The sequence below is a fragment of the Carettochelys insculpta genome, chromosome 4 (genome assembly GCF_033958435.1).
Source record: "Carettochelys insculpta isolate YL-2023 chromosome 4, ASM3395843v1, whole genome shotgun sequence".
NCBI classification, from domain to species: domain Eukaryota; kingdom Metazoa; phylum Chordata; order Testudines; family Carettochelyidae; genus Carettochelys; species Carettochelys insculpta.
The window spans coordinates 58,124,902-58,148,231 of NC_134140.1; the positions used below are offsets into that span (position 1 = coordinate 58,124,902).

At 46.4% G+C, this 23,330-nt stretch overlaps 1 protein-coding gene across 4 annotated transcripts in view; it reads right to left on the reverse strand.

Moving 5' to 3' along the window:
• Window positions 1-19,512, reverse strand: part of FAM149A (family with sequence similarity 149 member A) — a 58,490-nt gene extending 38,978 nt beyond the window's left edge. For all 4 annotated transcript variants that reach the window (XR_012645384.1, XM_074992892.1, XM_074992894.1 and 1 more), the window contains exon 1: window positions 19,176-19,512. Coding sequence is in view for 3 of the 4 variants with exons in the window: in XM_074992892.1 (XP_074848993.1) it covers window positions 19,176-19,504 (329 nt within the window). In the remaining variant the exon portion in view is untranslated. The remainder of the gene's footprint in view (window positions 1-19,175) is intronic.
• Between the last annotated feature and the right edge of the window lie 3,818 nt (window positions 19,513-23,330).

The following is a 23,330-nucleotide window of genomic DNA, read 5'->3' on the forward strand; positions in this document are numbered from 1 at the left end:
GAAAGATACTATAATCTTTGTCCTCTTGCTGAACAAATGAAATAAAAGATGCCTTTAACATAACAGGAAAATATATGCCTATCTGAGGACACTAAACATTGAAAAAAAATCTTTTGACACTTATTTGGAAGAATAAATATTAATACCCGGTTTGGTTTTGTTCACCTGATTAAAAGTACATTTATTATTTCTCTGAATCACTTTGCAAGGGACAATGCTCACTAAGAGCAGTCTCAAGGAAGTTAATAAGACTCTTCATGGTGATGATTGGCTATGCCTACACCACATCATAAAATCAATTTTAAGGCAATTAGCTCGCTTTTACAATGTGACTGTTTTCACGGCAAATACCAATTTTAATGTACACTAAGGTCCACACTCTTGCATCGACCATGCGATGCAGCATAATGCCAAGATCTAATTTAAAAGGTCGAATTAATGCTAGTGTGGAAACAGCATTTCTTTAAATTGATTTTTTTGGTCTCCAGAAGTATCCCACAATGCCCAGAATGTGTACGTTCTGTCTGCTTTCACCTCCCCTGCTCGCCAGGTGTGCAGGAAGTAGGAAACAGGAAGCCCAGAAATTTGAATTAATTTCTTTATGCTCAGAATGGCGATCGCACCTATCCATGAAAAAGAGCCCCAGCATAGACACATCAGAACAGCCAGGGTCTCATTTCAGCTGTCGGGCTAGCCCCCAGCCCACCACGGCTGTGGGGACCAGACAGCGGCACATCAGATAAGTGAAGGCTTCTTCCCTGCACAAGGCATAGCAGGAGAGGCAGAGAAACTTCTTTTCTATGCTTCACCTTTGTACAGGGCAGCCCCCCTCCCTCCGAGGCGCCATGCAGCTGGCAGGCTAGCTCCTGCCCCACCACACCATGTGCCGGTTGTGCAGTGCAGACCATGCGTCCAGACAGCAGCATGTCCTGGCCTGTGCAGGGTGAAGGCTTCCGAGCTTCACATATTCTGGGAGCTCACCAGGCACCCGAGGGCTGGCTGCCCCAGTGGGCAAATATTTTCAGGGGCTGGCTGGTCCCTGAGAAGTAACATGCTTCAGGGGACTAGCTGCCCCTGTGGAAAATATTATCAGGAGCTGTTCAGCCTCCACGAGACAACATATGCCAGGGACTGGCTCCCCAGTGGCACCTATTTTCTGGGCTGCCCCCCGCCCCCAACCTAAGAAACCTGCTGACCACATCATGTCAACTGGTCCTTCAGCTGGCCTCCGCTAGCTAAAGTTTTGTTGGGGAAGCAGTCCCCGGTGGCACCTATTTTGGGGGGTTCCCCCCCCACTTAGGCACACAACTGACTAACAAATGTCAACAGGTCACGGCGGAGTGGGAACTGGACCCACAGAGGGCAGAATGAATTTTTTGGGATGGCCCCCCTGCCTAAGAAACTCACTGACTGCACCATGTCAACTGGTCCCTCAGCTGGCCTCTGGCAGCTGAAGTTTTGTTGGGGAGCTGGCCCCCAGGCCCTGCTCCAGTACTCTCTCTTCCCAAAGTGTGTGGCTGCAGGGATCCACAGTCTCTGCAGTGGCCTGTCTGCTGTATTTTCACTGGGGGGGAGGGAGTAGCTGAACCACTTGACAACATGACAGTTAGCTGGGTGCTCTCAGAGCACATTTGCAAAGGGTGCTTCGGCTTCTGAGCACCACCACCTGTTTGCTTTCTTTCCCTTGGAATTCCGTACTTTCCTCCTCTGTGACTTCATTTCATAGTGTAGACGTAGCCTTGTAGTAATTGCTTACAGATCACTCAGATAGTGGCATACCAGATATTGGCTACGTCTACACTAGCCAAAAACTTCGAAATGGCCATGCAAATGGCCATTTCAAAGTTTACTAATGAAGCACTGAAATACATATCAGCACCTCATTAGCATGCGGGCGGCCTCAGCACTTCCAAATTGATACGGCTTGCCGGCGCGTGGCTCGTCCAGATGGGGCTCCTTTTTGAAAGGATCCTGGCTACTTTGAAGTCCCCTTATTCCTATGAGCAGATGGGAATAAGGGGACTTCGAACTAGGTGGGGTCCTTTCGAAAAGGAGCCCCGTCTGGACAAGCCACACGGCGGCAAGCCGCGTCAATTTCGAAGTGCCGCGGCCACCTGTATGCTAATGAGGCGCTGAATATGTATTTTAGCACTTCATTAGTAAACTTCAAAATGGCCATTTGCATGGCCATTTCAAAGTTTTTGGCTAGTGTAGACACAGTCAGTAAGTGCTTACAGATCATTTCCTCACTCAGAAGAACAAGGTCTTAGGCCTTTAATGTAAATATAAGTTCCTTCCTCTCTCAGGCATAGCAACAATGAACTCATTTGTTTTTAGCCTATAATTTTGAACTGTTTTATTGTTCTACTGTGTCTGTAGTTCTGACGTTTCACAATTATGGCCTAACCCTATATGGCCGCATTCATTTTCTGCCAGAAAACTTTGTCACACTTGAATGACTGCCAAAGTTTAGACATAATCCTGAAGCACTGTCATGGTATGAATCTACCATTACCCTCAAAATTAAAAGGGGAAAACACCAGTAAGAAAGCTGATTATTAACTAACAAATGTTTATTTATATTTATCTGTGTTTTAGTCTTGTTTGATCGAAAAACTTTGCACTTCCCAAAGCAACAATCATCTGTCAGATGGTGTATTATATACGTTATTTCTTAGATTAGGCTGCTGAAAGCTACTGAGGTAAGACACGGACTAAGCATTCATTTACCTTCAGAGGCAAATCTGATATTATATTTTACATAAATTATGAATTAATGTAACAAAAATGCAATCATGTTAATTAACTACAATAATAAAGAAAGCTAATTAGTGTCTTGGCAGAGGTGTTTTCTTTCTCTGGGATCCGATAGGAGACATTTACTGTAACAGGATCATGTGTCCCTGGAACTAAAGGGGAAGGGAGTGGGAGGGGCGGGGAAGGCCAAGTGAAATTCCTGGAAATGGTCCAGACCATAAGGCTTTCAAAGCACACCAGTAAGGATGGACACACTAGTAAAATACAGAGAAAACACTATTCTATTAGGATATGGTGGATTTCTTTTAGCGACATACTATATCAAAGTGATCGATAAATCTTTCATTTCTGTTTTTCTTAGCCCAAAATGACTTGGCCACACAGCTACCATCAGAACTACTTGATCTACTGAATATAATTCTAATTGGTTCACTCACAGAGATCCCTTTGAACTGTCACCTGATGGGCTCATCATACCACTGAGCCAACCTGCCTGCCTTCTAAGACACCTTACCACCCTGTCCCACTGAGCCAGAACCTCCAGCTTCCCCTAGCAAAGGCACAGAGCTGGGGGCTCACAGTGCACAACAGAGCAACACAGACACTGAGAACAACTCTCACAAGGAGTCAGGGAGCTAGACATGAGAAATCCTCCTGTTGACCTTCTTCAGTGAGGATTGCCAGATAAGTCAATTTCCAACTGCCATAGCTAGAACTGAGTATCTGAAATCGATTTATTTTCCTAGTGTAGACCTGGCATCAGAATCCCCTCACTGCAGTCCAATGTGGATGCCAGGAGGAAAGAGTGTTTGCTAGAGCTGCAGGTATTTGTTGTGAGGGTCAGGAGGATGAAATCCCAGCTATGCTCTGTTGGGAGTTGGTGCATGGTTGTGTCATCACCAAAAGATCTAAGCAACCAATCAGCAGCCATGGCATTGAATAACTAGTTCAGTGGTGTCCAAAAGAAAATGTAATGGATTGCTAAAGGGCCTCCCCACTCCCGCAAGGCAGGTGCCGCTTCCTCACCCCCTCGTCCCGATTACTCACTGAAGCCATGCCATGGCTGGAACCTCCCCAGGCTGAAGCCACACCGCAGCTGGAGCTGCCGCCATGAGAGCTGCCCAGGGCTGAAGCCGCGCCACAGCTGGAGCCCGACAAAGGAGCTGCCTACACTGCCACTGCCGCGTGCTTGTCACACCACGTGCCATATGCACAGAGTGGCCAGACGGGCATCCCATGTGTGCAGCTCTCCTGAGCCCCATTTCGCCACATGTGGCAAATGGGGGGTATATTGGACACCACGAAACTAGTGTTTCCAATCAGACTCTAACAAAACAGATTTCCCAGTCACAAACCACATGTACTTTGTAATTGTCTGCTGAACTGCAAATAAGTATTCTCCTAAAGCCTACGTGTGGACTGCTTTTACTGTGCCTCAATATGTATGCATTATTTAACGTTTTCTTTCTGCATCATGTAGGTAGTCGAACACGTTCCAGAGTGCGACAAGTGCAAGTTACTGTAGCTCTGCTGATAAAATAAACTAGTACTTGTTCAGCCTTGACATACGTAACCAGATACATTTAACAATTACCATTTCAAAACACTTTTATATGGGCTTCATCTTATTTTCCACAATAGCGAAGGCTACATCTTGTATTTCGTCTCATGATGAAGGTTTCAATAGGGATGGAAACAACATAATATTCTCCCCAAGAGTTCACTGCAAGGCATTTTGCTGTGATAATCAAAGAAGTGCGTTGAAGATTCCATTCTTAAAGCTTACAGAATATAAGCTTTAACAAGAAAATATTCAAACTAAAGTTACACAGAACTTTAGTTATTCAACTACTAATATAATTTGGTCTAGCTCATACAAAAATTTACCATTGATCCCATAGTTACAATGTTTCTAAATAAAGTTTATAAAAAATTAAATAAAAATGCATCCTATACTTGAATTTCCAATTTTGAGTTCACATAGTTTTTAGAAACATTGTAAATAAAGGTCCTGATTTTCAGCACCATTTCCAAACCAAGCTTTCCTCTGTCTACATGCAACTTTGTGCACAAGCATGCACACAAGTCCACCAATGTAGTGGGGGAGGGAGATAAAAAAGGCAGCTGCTCTGCAGCCCAATGATTTAAAAGGGACCTGAGTGCCCAGCTCCCATAGCAGTGGCTGGACTTTAAAATCACTACAAGATCCCCAGGCGGTTCTGACGTCCTGGCTGGGGGACGCTAGCCCCAGTCATGCCTCAGCCGCCCAATGTGCCATCTCTTCCAGGGGGCGGGAACCACTCCCCCACACACCATGTCCAAGGCCTAACAAAGTCTGTCAGCTTTCTTGGAGGAACATATGCTGCTTTAATACTAGGCCCCAGAATATACCAGTGATAGTTATAAAATAATGCACATGCAGATGTATGCACCTATGGCTAACACACAAAAGCTGCCTTTAAAAAAATAATTCTGTGAGCGCAGGATGGACATTTCTGAGACAGGTTATGGTATTTTGCTAAAGACCACCTATTCAAATCCTAAAGTCTGGAGTAGGCTATAATCCTATAGTTCAGAAACCCAGTCAGCATGAGTGGAAGGTTACCCCTGCTTGGCTCCCACCCTCATCTCACCTACAGAACCCAGAGGAGGTCATCCCAACTCGGACAGGGTCTTGAAGTTTGGAGGGAGGGAGGGTCGCCCTGCCAACCACATTCCAATAAAAGGCCATGCAAGTAAGAACCAGTATATAGCACCATCCCATTTACTATCCCAGGCTGGTACTCAGAACAAATGTGTTATTGCTCTATGCTGTTACTGTCTCTTTTGCTTTAATCTTCTAGATAAGCACCCCTGAATGTGCCTGTGTAAAGGCACCACCATTGCTCTTGTAAACGCATCATCCATCCAATTAAATATAGATGTTATTGCATGTCTGCTTTGTTTAAGTAACTTAAGAAAAACCATTTGCACTAAAGACAAAATGTTCTATAAGCAATGGGCAGAAATACTCTGTAACCTTTTTAGAGTATTGGCTTATCATGCTCATTTCGTCTTGCTACTAAAACCTATCCAGGCTTGTGTAACACCCATGCCATAGTTTTCCCCGACCTGCCCACCAATGATCTATATAATCAATTGTAACATATTAGCCGCGTCTACACTAGCCGGCTATTTCGAAATAGCCATGCCAACTTCGAAATAGCACCCGCCGCGTCTACACGTGCCGAGCGCTATTTCAAACTTGAAATTGACGTAAGGCGGTGAGACGTCGAAGTCACTATCCTCATCAGGAGATGGGAATAGCGCCCTACTTCGACGTTCAACGTCGAAGTAGGGGACGTGTAGACAATCCACGTCCTGCAACATCGAAATAGCAGGGTCCTCCATGGTGGCCATCAGCTGAGGGGTTGAGAGACGCTCTCTCCAGCCCCTGAGCTCTATGGTCGCCGTGTGCAGCAGCCCCTTTAAGCTCCCCGCCCCCTGAGTTCCTGTGCAGGAAGCTGAGAGCTTGTGCAGGCAGCAGCACTGCCATGTGCCCAGCCTGCACATCCTCACCAGCCCCAGCCCAACACCCAGCACCCGTGGCATCTAGCCAGCACCCCAAGCGCCCACAGGGTACCCCCCCGCCCCGAGGGGACCCAGGGCTCCCAGCCTGCCAGCCAGAGGCGGAAGAGGCAGCGGGGCCCCTCCTGGATGGAGACCGAGATCCGGGACCTGCTGGGGCTCTGGGGTGAGGAGGAGGGGCTCCAGGTAATGGGGAGCAAGAGGCGGAATGTGGATGCGTTCGCTCGGCTGGCTGAGGGCCTGGCTGCCCGGGGTCACCCTGCCCGCACTCCTGATCATGTCAGGAATAAGGTAAAGGAGCTGCGGCAGGATTACACCAGGCCCGGGACACGGCCAGCCGATCTGGGGCCGCCCCCGCCGCTTGCCCCTTTTACAGGGAGCTCAGGGACATCCTGGGCCCCCGGGACACCTCGGTCAACGAGCCCCAGCAGGCCCTGGAGATGAAGTCCGCCCCAGAGGCCAGCCCTGCACCCCAGGGGCCCCCCCAGGAGCCCACCCCGGGACACCAGAGAAGGAAGAGGAGTCCTCCAGCAACGGGGGGCTCCAAATCACCCTCCCCTCCTGCAGCTCCAGCAGGGCATCCACCCGATGGGTGTCCCCTGACCGTGAGAGCGGACCGTCAGGTATGTACCCGACCCCCGGTGCACACCCCCGGGGCTAAGGGGAAGGGACAAGAGACATGACTAGGGCCCTCCACACACCCAGATGACCATGGCCCCGAGGACAGCAGTGGCACGTCCCTCAGAAGAGTCCATCAGCCCCTGCGCCCCAGCAGGACAGCACCATGCCCCATCCCTGGGGATGGGGAGAGCAGAACCTAGGGTCCCCCGTGGGCGGGGGGTTGGACACCCATCATCGTCATCAGCATCAGCATCTCCGGGGGACGGGGATGGGGGACCAGCAGCAGAGGGGTGGGGGGACAAGGGCCATGCGTCAGGGCCCAGACTAATGGCTGTCTCCACTCTTTTTCCCCCCTCTGTTCTGCAGCTGCACCATCGGAGGGCCCAGAGAGCACCAGCGCAGTGTCTGTGGTCCCGGACAGCCTGCTGGGGCCATCCCACCAGGCCAGCCCCTCGGCGGAGCACGGACCAGCCCCAGGACGAGCCCGACAGCAGCGGGGCCATCCATGGGCATCCACGGACCCCCAGCTGCTCGCCACCCTCCAGCGTCATCTGGAGGTGTCCAACCAGCGCCTGCAGGTGGAGGAGCGGTAGCTCGATCTCCAGGATTGAGCGCTGGCCTGGTGCCAGGAGGCTTGGGGGGCCTTCATGTGCACCTTCGAGGACATCGCACGGCACTCGGCCCCCCCGCCGCTCCGCCTGCCGTCACTCCACCATCCGCCATTCTGGGGCCTGCCGGCGAGGGGGACCATGGGCCTCCAGACACCGCCCAGCCCTATCTGCCAGCTCTCCCAGCCCCCACTCAGCCTCGACAGGGCCTCCGGCCGAGACATGGGTTGGGCCCCCCGCCCCCCAACACCAGGCACAGGACAATAGGGGGTGTATGGCCGAGGACGTTGCCCCCCAAGGCTCCCTCCTTTGGACATATTCCCCCCATCCTTGTAAACAGTTTTTGTTCTACCCCTGTTCAGTACCTGCCCCCCATGTACATAGTTCCCCGCTTCTTCTTTTAATAATTAATACAGATTGCACAGTTTTGTTTAAAAAAAAATTCCATTTATTGCACAGAAGTGGGGGGGGGTGCTCTCAGGTTCTCTGTGGTGTGGGCATAGGGGCAGGGAGTGTTGTGGAGGACGGGGAGGTGCAGTGGGTGACTCATCCACAGCTGGCCCTGCCAGTGTTCACCCCGCAGCCTGCTCAAAATGGGCCCGCAGGGCCTCCCAGACCTGGATCCCCTCAGGGTTGACCTGGCAACTGGGGGCAGTGGGTGGCTGGACATCAGCCCTGCCAGCCTCCACAGCCCAGCCCTGGAAGAAGGCCTCTCCCTTGCTCTCCACCAGGTTGTGGAGTGCGCTGCACACGCCCACAACCTGGGGGATGTTGGTGAGGCCTGCATCCAGGCGGGTGAGGAGACACCTTCAGCGCACTTTGAGGCAGCCGAAAGTGCACTCGACCACCTGGCGCACATGGTTCAAGCGCATGTTGAACCGCTCCTGGCTGGCTGTGACATGGCCCGTGTAGGAGTCCATGAGCCAGGGCCGGAGGGGGTACGCCGCGTCTGCGACGAGGCAGAGGGGCATGGTGGTGTCCCCCACAGTGATCTCCCGCTGGGTGATGTAGGTCCCTGCTTCCAGCTGGTGGCACAAGCCCAAATTTCTGAACACCCAGGCATCATGGGTGCTGCCAGGCCAGCCAACATAAATGTCCGAGAGGCGGCCCCGGCTGTCCACCAAGGCCTAGAGAACCACCAAATGGTATCCCTTCCTATTCAGGAAGTGTCCTCTGCTGTGCTCCGGGGCACAGATGGGGATATGGGTCCCATCTAGAGCCCCAAAGCAATTTGGGAAGCCCAGGCTGGCAAACCCCGTGATGGCAGCATCCGGGTCCCCAAGCCACGCGAGCCTGTGGAGGAGCAGGGCATTGACTGCGCAGACGATTTGCAGGGGAAGGACATGAGAGAGCACCAGTGAGGGGTGTGTCTGGCCCACCACCCCAGGGCTCCTGCCGCTCCCCCCCTGGGCTCCTCCCCACCTCCCCCTGGGTCCTCTTACCTCCATGAGGACAGCCCCAACGTTGGCCTTGCCCATGCCGAACTGCCGCCCTACGGATCGGTAGCTGTCTGGAGCGGCCAGCTTCCAGACAGCGATTACAACCCATTTCTCTACAGTGAGGGCATGTCGCATGGGGGTGTCCTGGTGCCGTAAGGCAGGGGTGAGCCACTGGTGGAGCTCCAGGAATGTCTGCCGGCTCATCCGGAAGTTCCGGAGCCAGCGGTCGCTGTCCCACTTGCTGAGCACCAGCCGCTCCCACCAGTCTGTGCTCATGGGGTATCTCCACAGCCGGCGGCGTGTGTGGCGGGGGGGGGGCTGGGAGGGCAGCAAGGTCTGGGGCTGCTTCCTCATCACCTGGGGGCAGCTCATCTTCCTCAAATAAAAGATGGTCAGCTGCCTCCTGCATGGCACTGAGCAGGGCAGCCCCTGGTCCTCCAGGGGCGGGCATGTGGGCCTCTGGCTGCTGCTGCTGCTGGGGGTCCATGGTGCTTCACGGGGTGTGCATGCTTGTGGCTCTGCAGACCGCATGCTGTGCAGGCTGAGTGTGTCTGGGAGGGCCCTTTAGGGGAGCGGCTTGCTGTTGCCCCGGAAGTACTAGTCCGCCCTGTGACCCTGTCTGCAGCTGTTCCTGGCACCCTTATTTCGATTAGGGCTGCTTTTGTGTGTAGATGCTCCCCTGCAGCACCTATTTCGATGTAGTGCTGTCCAACCGTCGACGGCACCAGCCCTGGAGGATGGTGGACGCTATTTGTCAAAATAGCTTATTTCGATTTCACTACATCGAAATAAGCTATGTTGATGTAGCATCCCAGTGTAGACGTAGCTATTGTCTGGCAGTGCTCCACTGAGTCCTGATGGGCAAAGTGGCACTCCACCAGCGTTGTGTGTAATAAACCTTCCAGAGCTATGTGTAATAAGCCCTCCCGCTTGCTTCACACAGTGTCCAGACTTTGTTCCGACAATAAGCGTTGTTTGTTGTTGTCATGGAGGAGATACTATAGTTAGTTTTCCATTTTGCCTTACATGTATGTTACTATGGGAACATTTTATCACAGTTGATCAAAACCTGACTCGGTTACTCAATATGTTTGCTTTATTTTTATGATCAGCAATTGAAAATACATTATAGGCTTTATAAAGTAGAACATAGTTCTTATATACTAACACACATATTTTAGAGGAACTCATGATCCATATATCTTCCATAATACCATCCACAAATAGATTAGCGGCTTGACCATTGTACAGCATTCCAGATATACTCAGACTGCTTCTGCTGTGCAAAATTTCAGGTTTAGCAAAAAGTTCTAGTTAGTATAAAAGAACGTAAGTGGAATGAAAGGAGTTAATCATTTTTATAATACAGTTAATAAAATAAAAAGATATGAAAGTTGTTTCACAATTTATTATGAAGTAATTTAAAAGCAGAGCTGGTCAAAAATATTCAGTACTGAAATTTCAAACATTTCCCACAAAACCAGGGACATTTTTTTCTCCCAAAAGAAGTGTCTTGTTTTTCAACCAGCTGTAGTGAACACATTTGAACAAATGTGCATCACTGAGCTGGGATGATTTACAATGAAGTGTAAGGCAATTGCAGAAAGCATTCTCTTAAAAAAGTAAGGGTTTGATTTAACCACACACACAAGGCCATTCTACATTTTCGCATTAAGTTGACCTACGTTACACAACTGCAGCAACTGAACAGTTTTACGTGTCTACACTACACTCCTTGTGTCAGAGTTACATGTCCTCACCAGGAGCATTTGCGCTGAGGCGGAGCTACGAAGTCAGTGTAGTGGATGAGTTACATCAGTGGGAGCAACCTTTTAGTGTCTATGCTTGTGGCATTAGGTCAATATAAGCTACCTCATGTTGACATCACTCTATAGTGCAGACACTGAGAAGTTTCATATTTGCTATGTGCAAACACAGAAATACAAATAAGGGCAATTCCTTTAGAAAAGTGGTTATCCAGAAAATTAAGGATTGCTTTATCAGTAATCTCTTTCCTTTAGTACTCTGATAGTTCTATTTTCCAGGAGGCACTTTTCAACACCTATTTAAGAAATGGGTTTTTTTGTGAAATAAAACTATTGTTTACAATTCCTAATATTAATGAAAACTGCATACAAGAAACAGTATACAATTTAGCTAATTTTTTAAAAGTTTGCTGTAAGATGGGAATATTTGCAGAGTACCAGCAGTATGTTCAAAGATGTCCTTAAGTATGCATTCCTTTTCATTTAACTTCACATTACTGGAAACTTTTTACCAGATCTCTTAACACATCTGACTCTAGCTGCATTAAGGAAACTGTTCATTTTTAAATAATAATTTTAGTTGATAGATGCTTACAACATTAATTTTATTTCTAGTCATTCAATTCAGAGGAAGTTCACATTTACCAGTTTGTTAACCTAAAAAGCCTGAACACTCCAGTTTACTCCTGCTTTTGTAAATTACAGAACAGCAAAGCAAAACATGATTGCAGAGAATTTATTGGTAAGAAACTGTACAGTCTACAAATTTGCCTCTATTCCTGGTTTTTCAGACAGCTCTTCTATCCCACATTAAAATGGTTACTTTGGGATTATTTTCAGATCATACCAAATCCAAATCCAAATCCACTAGTCTAGTTCCCAGAGCCACAGCAGCCAGGAAAAACAACTGCAGGGAAAGTCCTGGAAAGCAGCTGCAGCCCCTCTTTGCAGTAGAATTCTGTAAGATTACTCTTCTGAGATTTTGGCTGCAAAGCATAACAAGTTTCCACTCAGCATTTGCAAATTGAGATTTATCAAAAATTTATCATTTGGTTGCTGTTTCCAAAAGACAATTCTGACAACTCAACATTCCAGTCAAATTTGAACCCGTTTCTCCAAACCATGAAAGCACTAGAAATTTTCAATTAAAAAAATCTGTAAACATGAATTCTAACATGGGAGAAATACTCCATATACAGCCTCACCAGTGCCAAGTAAAGGGGAATGATGATGATGATGATAACAACAACAATAATCCATTGTTGGTGCTCCTACTAATGCGCCCCAGTATGCCATTAGCCTCCTTGGTTACAAGTGCGCATTATTTAGCACACACACAGCTTCCTATATCCCCCTACACTTTTGCTATACTGACCACTCCTCCCTAACTTTTACAAACTTTTTGATAGCAGTATTTCAAGTTACTTCATCTACTCAGTATATATTATTGCTCTGTAATCAGCTAACTAGCACAAAAGAATATTAGAGGCAGAAAAGAAGGGAAGTACCATTTTTAAGGGTGTTTAAGTATTATAGTTAAGAAACATAATGATACAATCTCCAACAAAATTATAGCCAATAAAATATGAAAATACAGTAGGGTCTTAACATTCATGAGGGTTCCGTTTTGAGAACCCTTGCAAATGTTGAATTTCACGAATACTGTGGCTCAGAGCCAAAAGGAAGCTGCAGCTGCCAGGGCTCCCTTCCCAGGGGAAGTGGTGGCCACCAGCACTCTACACCCCGGAGTACGGGGAAGTGGTGGCTGCCGATGCTCTGTGTCCCGGAGCCCCAGGGAAACGGCCGCTTGCAGCCACTTGCAAATATTTGAATTCGCGAACCTTAGGTTCATGAATGTTGAGACCCTCCTGTAGTCTCTTTATTAGAAGGATTTGCATTTTGCTATAGTTCCTAGCTATAATATTCAAAATGCTTGTGAAGCATTTGCCTTGCTTCCTTCAGCCTATACATACACACACAAAATTCCTGTGAATTCTAAAAGATCTCACCAAACTGAGTGACCGGGCAACAAAATGGCAAATGAAATTTAATAAAGATAAATGTAAAATAATGCACAAGGGAAAAAATAACTCCACCCATGCATACAGTATGATGGGGGCTAATTTAGCTATAACTCATCAGGAAAGAGATCTTGGAGTCATCGTGGATAGCTCTCTGAAAACATCCATGCAGTGTACAGCGGCAATCAAAGAAAAAAAAAAGGCACAAGAAAGGGTTCAGAAAAGGGCAACTAAAATGATTAGGGGTTTGGAACAGGTCCCGTATGAGGAGAGGTTAAAGAGACTGGGACTTTTCAATTGAGAAAGAGGAGACTGAGGGGGGATATGATAGAGGTATATAAAATCCTGAGCGGTGTGGAGTGGGTGAATAAAATTATTTACTTGTTCCCATAATATAAGAACTAGAGGAGAGTAAATGAAATTAATGGGTAGCAGGTTTAAAACTAATAAAAGAACATTCTTTTTCACACACCACACAGTCAACCTGTGGAACTCCTTGCCAGAGGAGGCTGTGAAAGCTAGGACTATAACGGAGTTCAAAGAAGAGCTAGATAAATTCACAAAGGTTAGGTCCATAAAAGGCTATTAGCCAGGGGGCAGGAATGGTGTCCCTGGCATCTGTTTGCCAGAGGCTGGAGATGGATGGCAGGAGACAAGTCGCTTGATCATTGTGTTCGGTCCACCCTCTCTGGGGCATGTGCCACTAGCCAGTGTCAGTAGACAGGATGCTGGGCTGGATGGACCTACGGTCTGACCCAGTAATGGCCGTTCTTATGTTCATCTAATCCTGTCTTCATCCATACAGAAAAGGAACGAATTATACACTCTTGCCCACATTTTCAAATACTAGAGAAATTGCACTTTAATTACACTTTAAGTTTGAGCCAGCCATTCTTTATCCAAATGCTGGGCATGTTTTCACCCTTCACTTAACACTGGTTGCCACTCTGAAAGAGGACATACAAAGCAGGGGGTTGTGGGAGGTATTACCAGTGAATTGGTGATGGTGGAGTCTATAGCATTTCATCTCCAAATGATTCCAAACTGAGTGAGGCAGAGCAGGGTAGAATTTACAGGATTCTTGAAGAGAAAAGTGACTTGTTTGTTTGGTTTTTTATTTGGGGCTGGGAGGTTTGGGGTGTAAAGAGAGAAAAACAATTGCATATAGTAAACCCTCAATTTTACAGACCCTATTTAGCAGGCTTCAGGAACAATGGACGTCCACCAGCTCCCCAGTTTCCAAGTTCACTTAAATGCAGCCTGTAAAATACTAAGTCTCACCTCTATCCCCCCAAAAAGCCAGGTGATCTACCCAAGCTGCAGGGAGCTTCTGCTGCTGAACTCTCCACTGGGGCTGGAAGAGTTCATGGTGGCTCCGGAAGTGATGGCGACTCGTCAAGCCACTCGACGGACTGGCCGGTCAAGCCACATTTGACGGCTCTTCCAGCCGCCACTCCAGCAACAACTCCAATGGTGGTGGCTCTGCTGAATCATCAGCATTTCGGGGGAGGGAGGACTGGGGAAGCCTGGTGGGTATTGGTGGGCAATAAACTCTCATATTTAATGGACTTGTGGGTTTAACAGACACCCTTCCCCCCATTAGTCCATCAAATTGAGGGTTTATGGTATGAGCATCCTTGGACCCTGTTCGAGAGGAATTCATTACACACCTAATCGATCAGGCACTAGGAATGGATGGCTGGAATCCTTTGTTTATCACAGCAGCAGCTTACATCGCCTCTAGTGCTTCAGTCTGCTCATTGATTATTATGGAACTGAAAGAATCAGAGCGTTTGGCAGAATCAAAATTCAGTGTAAATAAATGCAATAGGGAGAACTCAATTCAATTGTTATTTTCAATTGATTCAGGATGAAATTATGTTCAAATAATTGAGAAAAACTGTGATGCTGTCAAATATGAATACTTACTTAGCTGAATGATAAACTCATCAATATTTTTTTAAGAAAGACCAAATCACATTTTAACATTAAAGAAAAAATCTCATGGCAAAGGATTTTATAATTGTAAGAGCAGAAAACCCTCTCATCTGCTTATATACTAAGCGATAAAATACACTTTGTAATTCAAACTAACTTAAATCTGAACTCAAGGTAAGGACGACTATAGTTTATCAATATTTAATTTGGGTGCTTTTAAAAGCTTAAGTGGAATCATCTAATTAAAAAATGCTAATGCAGAGGTATAGACTTTCTTCTCCAAGTGCCATATCTTATTCCTTCGTCTGGATCTTGGTATTTTTTTTCCTTTTTAAGATAGACAATACATTTGTTACATGTCTTTTGTGTATGAATAAAATATATGATTTGCTATTAAAATAAAAAGGAACATAAAAATAATATCAAATAGAAGGGTCTGAAGGAAATATTTTAAAAAACAAGTAAGCATTTTTAGTGCATGTCTATCTTGAATCTTAAAAAGAATACACAATGAATTTAAAAATTTCAAAGTATATTTCAAAATGTTTTCTGATCAGCTCTTGTAAAATAGGCAGCAATTTCTGTTAAAAAATAATCAGATACATCTTTTAATTTGTCGAGTAAATTACATTCTAATCCTTCACTAGGACAACAAATTCAGAGTGCATTGTATTCTGCTTTATTTGCCTTACTCCGAAAAGAAAAATAAAACTAAATTACAAGTTTAGTATTCATGAAATAACTCAAGCATGGTATATTCAGACACTGCACACCTTTCTTCAGAGAATTCTGCTAATGAACCTCAATTGTGACCTACAACAACCCTATTGTGTGCTGTATGTCTTTGACCAGAACGCAAGTCATGCACTCGTACAGTTATCTGAAATTCTGTGATGCGCACAAATTGATATGAGGATGAGACTACGACACTAAATTTCAAGGTGTTATTGTTATTTATACTGCAGTAACAGCAATGACTCAGGTCCTCTATAAAGGTACAAGAAGCACTGTCCATGCCCCCAAAGAGTTGGCAATTTATTTTGAAACAAGACACAATGTAACGAAAAATAGAAGGGAAGTGAACAGGGAGGATAAGACATAAAAATATGATCATACAGTTAGGTGGCTTACTGTGACAAAAACACTCTTACTCTAGCACAGGGAAGACTAACAAGCCCTTGCTTCTTTAGCATTAGAAAACACACCTGTAAGGCTAGCTCTGCCTGGAAAAGGAGCTTAAAAGGACACCTGCCACAGGAAGCAGTGGCGAACAGGAAGACTGCTGTACCCCAGAAATAACTGAGCACAATAAGACAACTGTTGCAAGAAATAATGAATATATGAAAGTAATTTAAAAAAAAAAAGGAAGAAAGTGCTAGCAATTAGAGCATTAATAACAAATAAAAATGTATTGGAAAATGTATTTAAAATGAAATATTTTAGATGAGCTAGTTTTCATAAATTGCACCTATACGATGTTAAAAGACAATGTCTAAAAAGAATGTGTGTGTTTAATGGGGGAAGAAAGTAGAACAGTCCAGATTATACCAAGCCATGACGACAAGTGGCTTATCTGTGTCACATTACACTGTTCTGCTTTATCAATGTTTTATGTTTGATTAAGATGTTAATATTGTCATAAAATTGTTTTTAAACCTTTAAATTAGTTAGGCTTAGTAACTGATGTGGACAGTGCTATCCAACCCCCACAAATGTAGAATCACTGAAAAAAGTCACTGTTACTAATAATCAAACATGAATCACAAGACAAAAAGAGAGAAAATCAGATCATGGTAAATATAGTGTTGAGACTTTAGTGCTCATCCTATTTCTTAGATAAGGTGAAAGTGCTAGCTGGATTAAAATAACACCATTAAGATCATGTCACCCATATGACAGAATGCTGTTGTTAAAACTCACTGCCAGTTAGCTAGCAAGCCATGATTTTTTTTTCTTCCCATCCTGAAGGATAAATGTCAGTCAGTCATGTGTCTATTGTTACATAGTTCTGAACACTGAAATTACTACTCCAACCCTGAATAAATGTGTATCAAATAAAAGGTCCCCAGAAACAATATTAACTTCAAAATCAACAAAAAATCCTGTGGCACCTTATAGGCCAACAGAAATTAACTTCAAAGACATCCCACGGCAACAAAGCAAAAAGCAGCATGAGAAATATAAACTCACTGTACTTGCCAAAACCTCTCATTCACTTTCCAAATTACAGATAAGCACCTTTCCATCACCTGCATGATATGTTCTCCTTTAAAGAGGAAATGTCACTAATACCATGATTAATCCAATTACAATGCTGTGATATGTGTTCATATTTTTAGTGGGTGACACCAAGTCTATTCTCTCATCAAAGCCTCTTTTTGTTAATTTAATGACCAAGTTTTGCCACACATGATAATCAAACTACTGCCTCTTGTTATATCAACCACTCACAAGTCCAGACACAACCATTATGAATGTGACTTTTTGGAGTTACACAAGTGAAAAGTTTCTAACAGCTAGTCATACAAGTGCACAGTAGATTTACAATCCCCAGCCATTCCAAGAGGAGCTTTCATCTTGTCTTAGTTAGTTGGCACTTGCATCTAAGACATCTCTAATTTTCTTTCTTTTTTGGCACAAAGTGTAAATTAGATTAATGGAAATTAATCTTTCTGTTGTTTTAGATTCAAATTATTTTGCTCTTTTTCACAATATTTCCTTTCTCAACTTTCCTCCCTCTCCTTTTACCTTACAACTTGTCCATTCTTCAGTGCATCTTTTGGTGGCTCCTTCTCTTCTTCACTGTGGCTATGTCTACACTGCAGAGATCTTTCAAAAGAAGCTATTCCAAAAGTTCTCTTCCAAAAGGACTTCTTTCGAAACAGTGCATGTACACATCCCCACCCACCCACCCACCCACCCACAAAAGCGGATCAAAAGAGTGATCTGCTCTTTCAAAAGAGAGAGTCCCCCACCCACTCTTTCAGAACAACAGGCCAGAGATCAAAAAGGAGGACTTGTCTTTTGAAAGAAGGGCCTGTGGAGCATCTAGACACATTTTCTTTCGAAAGTAGCTTTTGAAAGAGGGAGCTCTACCTGAAATGGGAAAGGAACAGTGATTTCCAAAGGAGCACCACATTCTTTTGATTTCCTTTCGAAAGAATGCTTTTTGTGTGTAGACGCTCCGTGCGATCGTTCAAAAGAGCCCCCTTCTTTTGAAAAAGTTTCTGAAAGAACTTGCTAGTGTAGATGCAGCCTGTTGTTTGAGCCTATTCTACTCCACAAACATTTGCCAGCTACATTGGACAGGGCTGGGTCAGATACCATCTCTGACTAACATATGCTGGCAAAAATCTCATACTGCAGATGCAATTACATCAGTAAACTTTTGCCAGTACACATCTGAAGGAACATAATTTACAACAATTTGAAGTGTAAATCTACCTGGCACCAGCCCGCCACATTCTGTCTCTCCTTGTGGACCCTGCTGCCACACATTACAAACCTCCTAGTATACTTAAATCTAATCCCAATTTAAAGTGGCGTAAAGCAGTGTATATACCAATAGCAGCAAACTGCCCCAGCACACACTTGGCCTAAATTTTACAGGATCTATCTACAGTACTGCCCTTTCTTTTTTCATACTACTCTCTGTCCAACTATGTAATCTCATTCATTCCCTTGATTTCAAGCACTGCCTTGACTTTCAGATCTATTTCTCCTTTCTTGACCTCCCATTTTATAGTCTTTTACCTGTCTCCTCAACATTTCCCCCAGCCCTTTTCCACCAAGCCTCAATTCAATGTTTCAAACCAATTTATCTTCATTCCTAAACCTTTTCCTCTGTCCTTTCCTTTATTTCTTTGACAGAATCACTGTAAGTTATCACCAAGGACCATAAACATGAGTCAACAGCAGTGCCCATGAAGTCATCTTCAGCCTCCTGGCCTCCACCATCTATAGGCCCTTACCAGTGTTTTTGTTTCTTCCTGCAATACTCAATGCTGGAAAAGGTCAGCTTAAAAAAATATTCATTCTGTTTTAAAACATCTCTTTACATTTCCTCTTCCTTTACAGAAGGATTCTGCCCCACCAGGCTACAGTCCAAAGCAATAGGTGAAACTCCAATTAGGGGCTTATTAGGCAGCCTGGCAGGACCGAATCTGCTCTCAGCTACCCTGAATCCAGAGTGGCCTTGTGGATGGTGACAGGGTTGCTCTGGATTGTTCACACCCGGGGAATCCAGTGCAGAACCCCGTCCTCCGGCCGAGTTAACCCTGGGTCCTGCCCAGCGGGGAAGGCGTGTTACAGCTCGAAACAGCCCGGGGCTCGCTGCACGCTGGGGGCGGCTCCCCACGAGCCGGGCCGGACGCAAGCGCTTTAAGGCAGCCCTCCCCCAGGCCCCGCAACCCGGCGCTGAGCCGGGCTCGCCCAACCCCCCGGCCGTGCCCCACTCACGCTGGGTCGGGGGCGCAGGCTCCGGCCTCGGGGTCGCTCTCGGCCGCCCCCTCCTCGCCGATGTCGGGCAGGGCGGCGAGGAGCAGCGGCTTGGCGCCGGGGGCCGCCCAGGCTCCGGCCTCTCTGGCCGGGCGCGGAGAGCCGCCACCACCACCCGCGCCCGGGGGCTGCGCCGGCCCCACCCCGCCCCCGCCGGCCGCTCGGCCAGCAAGCGCGGGGAGCGGACGGCGGACGGCGGGGCAGGTTGGAGCCGGGCCGGCCGCGGGAGCCGCCGAGCGCTTGCAGAGCCTGGCGAAGACGGTGCCCAGGTCCAGCCCCGCCACTTTCATGGCTCCGCGGCCGCGCTGAGCCGCAGCCGCCGCCGCCCCCCCCCCCCCCCCCCCCCCCCCCCCCACCACCACCCCCGGCCGCTGGCGAGCGGGGCCGGCAGGTGCCCGAGCGGGGAAGGGAAGGGGGCGGGGGTTGCTAAGCTAAACAGAAACCCGGGATCGGCGGCAATTGGGCGCGCGGCCGCAGCTCCTCCCGGCCCCGCCCGTGGCAGGGGCCCTGGGGCTGGGGAAACAGCCCTGCCCCATTATACCGCGTGGGGCCGCCCCAAAGCCGCCGGCGGGAGGGGAGGCCCCTGGGCCAGTTCCTGGCTGGGCAAAGCCGGAGCCCAGGCGCAGTGGGGCTGCGGTCAGAGCGGGAGACAAAGCCGGCTTGGGCAGCGTGCTGCCTTGGGAAGGCAGCACAGAGCTCTGCCCCCTGCCAGCTGGGGGGTGGGGTGGCTCTGAACTGCCCTGGCCAAATGAAGGGAAAAAACCTTTTGTGGTCAATGGAGCTGGCGCTGAAGTAGAGAAGGTGAAGAGGTTCAGGTATCTGCGTAGCAACATAACGTGCTCTAGACTGTAAGAAGGAAATAGGGACTAGAATAGCAAAAGCCATGGCGAGTTTGAAGGCAATGGATAAGCTCTGGAAAAGCAAAGCAATTAGGAATGAAGCTCAGCCTCGTGAAAAACGTGGGTATTCAGCATGTTTCACGGATGTGAGACATGGGTGATAACGACAAATGGGAAGGGAAGGGTATTGGTCTTCGAGAGGAGTTGTTATAGAAAGATCCTGAGAAGAGGGTGGATGCAGAAGGTCACCAGTGAGGAATTATATAGGAAGATACAGCCGAAAGAGAACCTGCTGCAGAAGGTTATACAATGGAAGTTACAGCTATTTGGGCATATTTGCAGAATGAACCACAAACAAAAAATCAAGACCCTGGTGTTCGGCATAATAGACAGTTCGAACAGGAGAGGCAGACCCCCCAGAGAATGGATAGATGCTATAGTAGATTGGTATGGAGTTACTCTACAGAAACTAAGCCACTCCAAACTGGACAGGGAAAGATGGTGTCTGATGCCTCCCTCACTATTTCCTTCCAACAGGCATGAACCCATGGTTGTTGCTGAGAAGAAGGAGAAGTATGGTGGGAAACTGGCTGCCAAGACCCCCAAGAGACTCAGTCCAACTAAAGACAGTGATTTCGGGCTGGGTGGTAAGGACTGGGGGAAACAGCAGGATTGATTTCCCCTCCCCTTTGACTAAGGCTGAATACTACCTCCAATTACCAAGGTTTACAAAGCGGTTGCCGGGTGATGCAGTTCCTAGCACTTGGATGGATAACTGCATCATATGGCTTTGCAGAGGCACTCAGAACCATCTTCATGGCCAAAGTCTAGAAGTCTAAGTGGTTTTCAGCCATTTTGGTGGCTCTTCTGGTGCGGGGCTGGACTCTGACCTCCTGAGGTCCTTTTCAGCCCTAGGATTCTATCATGCTATAATGAGGAGTAGTTTTACAACCATGCTTAATTGAGGCAGTGCAGCTTTTCCTCAAAGATGCGTACATCGTAACTACGGTTATCCGTGCCATAGTTTTAGTTAACATTATTGCAAAGTGCTTTGTAGGGTAGAACACCTGAAGACTACTACCTGAAGCTGTAACTAGTGCAGATTACAAGACTGGAGATTCTAAGTCAGGTCAGCAACCTTTCCAAGGTGGAGTGTCGAAATCAGATGCAGGCTCTCCTGCACAGTACATGTTGCTGGAGCTTATTTGCAACCCTGGACATTCATGGTCAGGTGTGCTGCTGTGCTTGTTCCCCTAGCCAAACAGGGAATTAAATTCACATTTTCCTGGGACTTTTCCTATGTACCTGGGAGAGCAGCAGAGTTGAAAGTCCTGGTCAGAGCAGTCATGTTGGGGCACTGTGAGACGACCTCCCAGAGGCCAAGAACGTAAACTTTAACAGTGCTGCATCTGCATTATCCAAAAATCAACTTTATCCCCCCCCTTTAAAGTGAATGGAATGGGCTTGGTGGTATAGGCTCATTGTTTATATAGTCGACCTAAGGCCAACAAGTTTGGCCTAAACTCGAAGTGTAGACAAGGCCTCACTCATTTCAGACACATGATGTTTTCTAAATCCTTTTTGTAGCAACAAACAGTCCTTGAAGACCTCACTATGATCATTTTAATTTATAAATATTTAAGTACACAACAAACAAAAAAGCAGTCAAATAGCACTTTAAGACTAACAAAATGATTTATTAGGTGATGAGCTTTCGTGGGACAGACCCACTTCAGATCATTAAATCATTTTGTTAGTCTTTTAAAGTGCTACTTGACTGCTTTTTTGTTTTGATTGAATACAGACTGACACGGCTATCTCTCTGTCACTGAAGTACAGAATGATATTTAGTCTCCATTTCACAACTTGTACCTCCATTATATGTATTAATAGCTAACATTTGTTAGACACTATCTTACATTGGAATATGATGAAAAGTCTAATTAGTTATTATTTTTCATTATGGTAAAGGTTTAGAGAACACACAAAGAATGCTCCACAAGCTAATCTTTAAATAGAGGAAAGTGTAATTGACATGGTGTAAACCTGGCACCACAGCCTTACAGCCTTGCCTCCTCAACTTTCATGGCTTAAACAAGAAAAGAGAAATTGTCACTTGGGCTGAAAAGAGGATGAGAAAGATGAGATGAGAGCATCACAAAGAGGATAATCCTGTTACTGTAATTAGGGAATCATCACATATCAATTTATCTGTAAACAAAGACTTTGTTTTCTTGTTAGATCTTCTGTAATCAGCTATATGTATCCTTCTGTCAGGGCCCACAAAAGCTATTTCCTCTTTTTTATTTTTTTCAGTTTAGCTAAATTGTGTTGTATAACATCTGTTACCAAAAGGTAGATACATTTTTAAAAGACTAATAAAACTAATGCTTATATGAACAAATTGTCACGTATATTTTATAGGCAAAACAGCTTTTCTTGTATGATTTATTATTTGCATAACAAAGGTACCAAGTTGTCTGAAATCTGTTAATGCAAAACAAATGGCTAACTCACAGATCCATTTGTAGTCAAACAGTCCTTTTTGTGGGGGCTTTTCCGGTTCCCAGCTGCCTCTTGAATTATGTATCTGCCAGTGGCTTTAACCCAAGCCCATTGGAGTGGGATATTATGACACTCGATGTTGGAACACCTGACTATATCTGATTAGAAAATCACTGGAATAACAGTGGGCTCTGCAGACCTTGAGTTAGGCTCTGTCTACGCTACAGCACAAAGTTGATTTTAAGGCAGCACAATTTTACAATGTGGCTGTCTTCACTGCAAATACTATTAGATTGATTTTAACCGATATTAAGTTTGGCATTCTTGCATCAACCATCTGATGCAGCACAATGCCAAGTTTCAAATGTAAAGGGTCAAACTGATGCTAGTGTGGAAACGGTGTTTCTTTAAATTCAGTTTATTGGCCTCCAGAGGTATGCCACAATGCCCAGAATGAGTCCGTTCTGTTCTCTTTCATCTCCCCTGCTCTCCAGTTGTGCAGTGTGGTGATCACATCTAGTCATGAAAAAGAGCCCCAGCATGGAGCCACCAGGAGAGCCAGTATCTCGTTTCGGCTGGTGAGCTACCCCCCCACCCCAGCACATGGCAGCTTTGCTGTGGGGGCCAGACAGTGGCACGTTAGACAGTGGCATGCCCTGGCCTGCACAGGGTGAAAGCTTCTTTCCTGCACAAGATGTAGCAGGAGAGGCTGAGAAATTTCTTTTCTGCACTTCACGTTTGCATGGAGCAGCCCACCCCACTAGGTGCCATG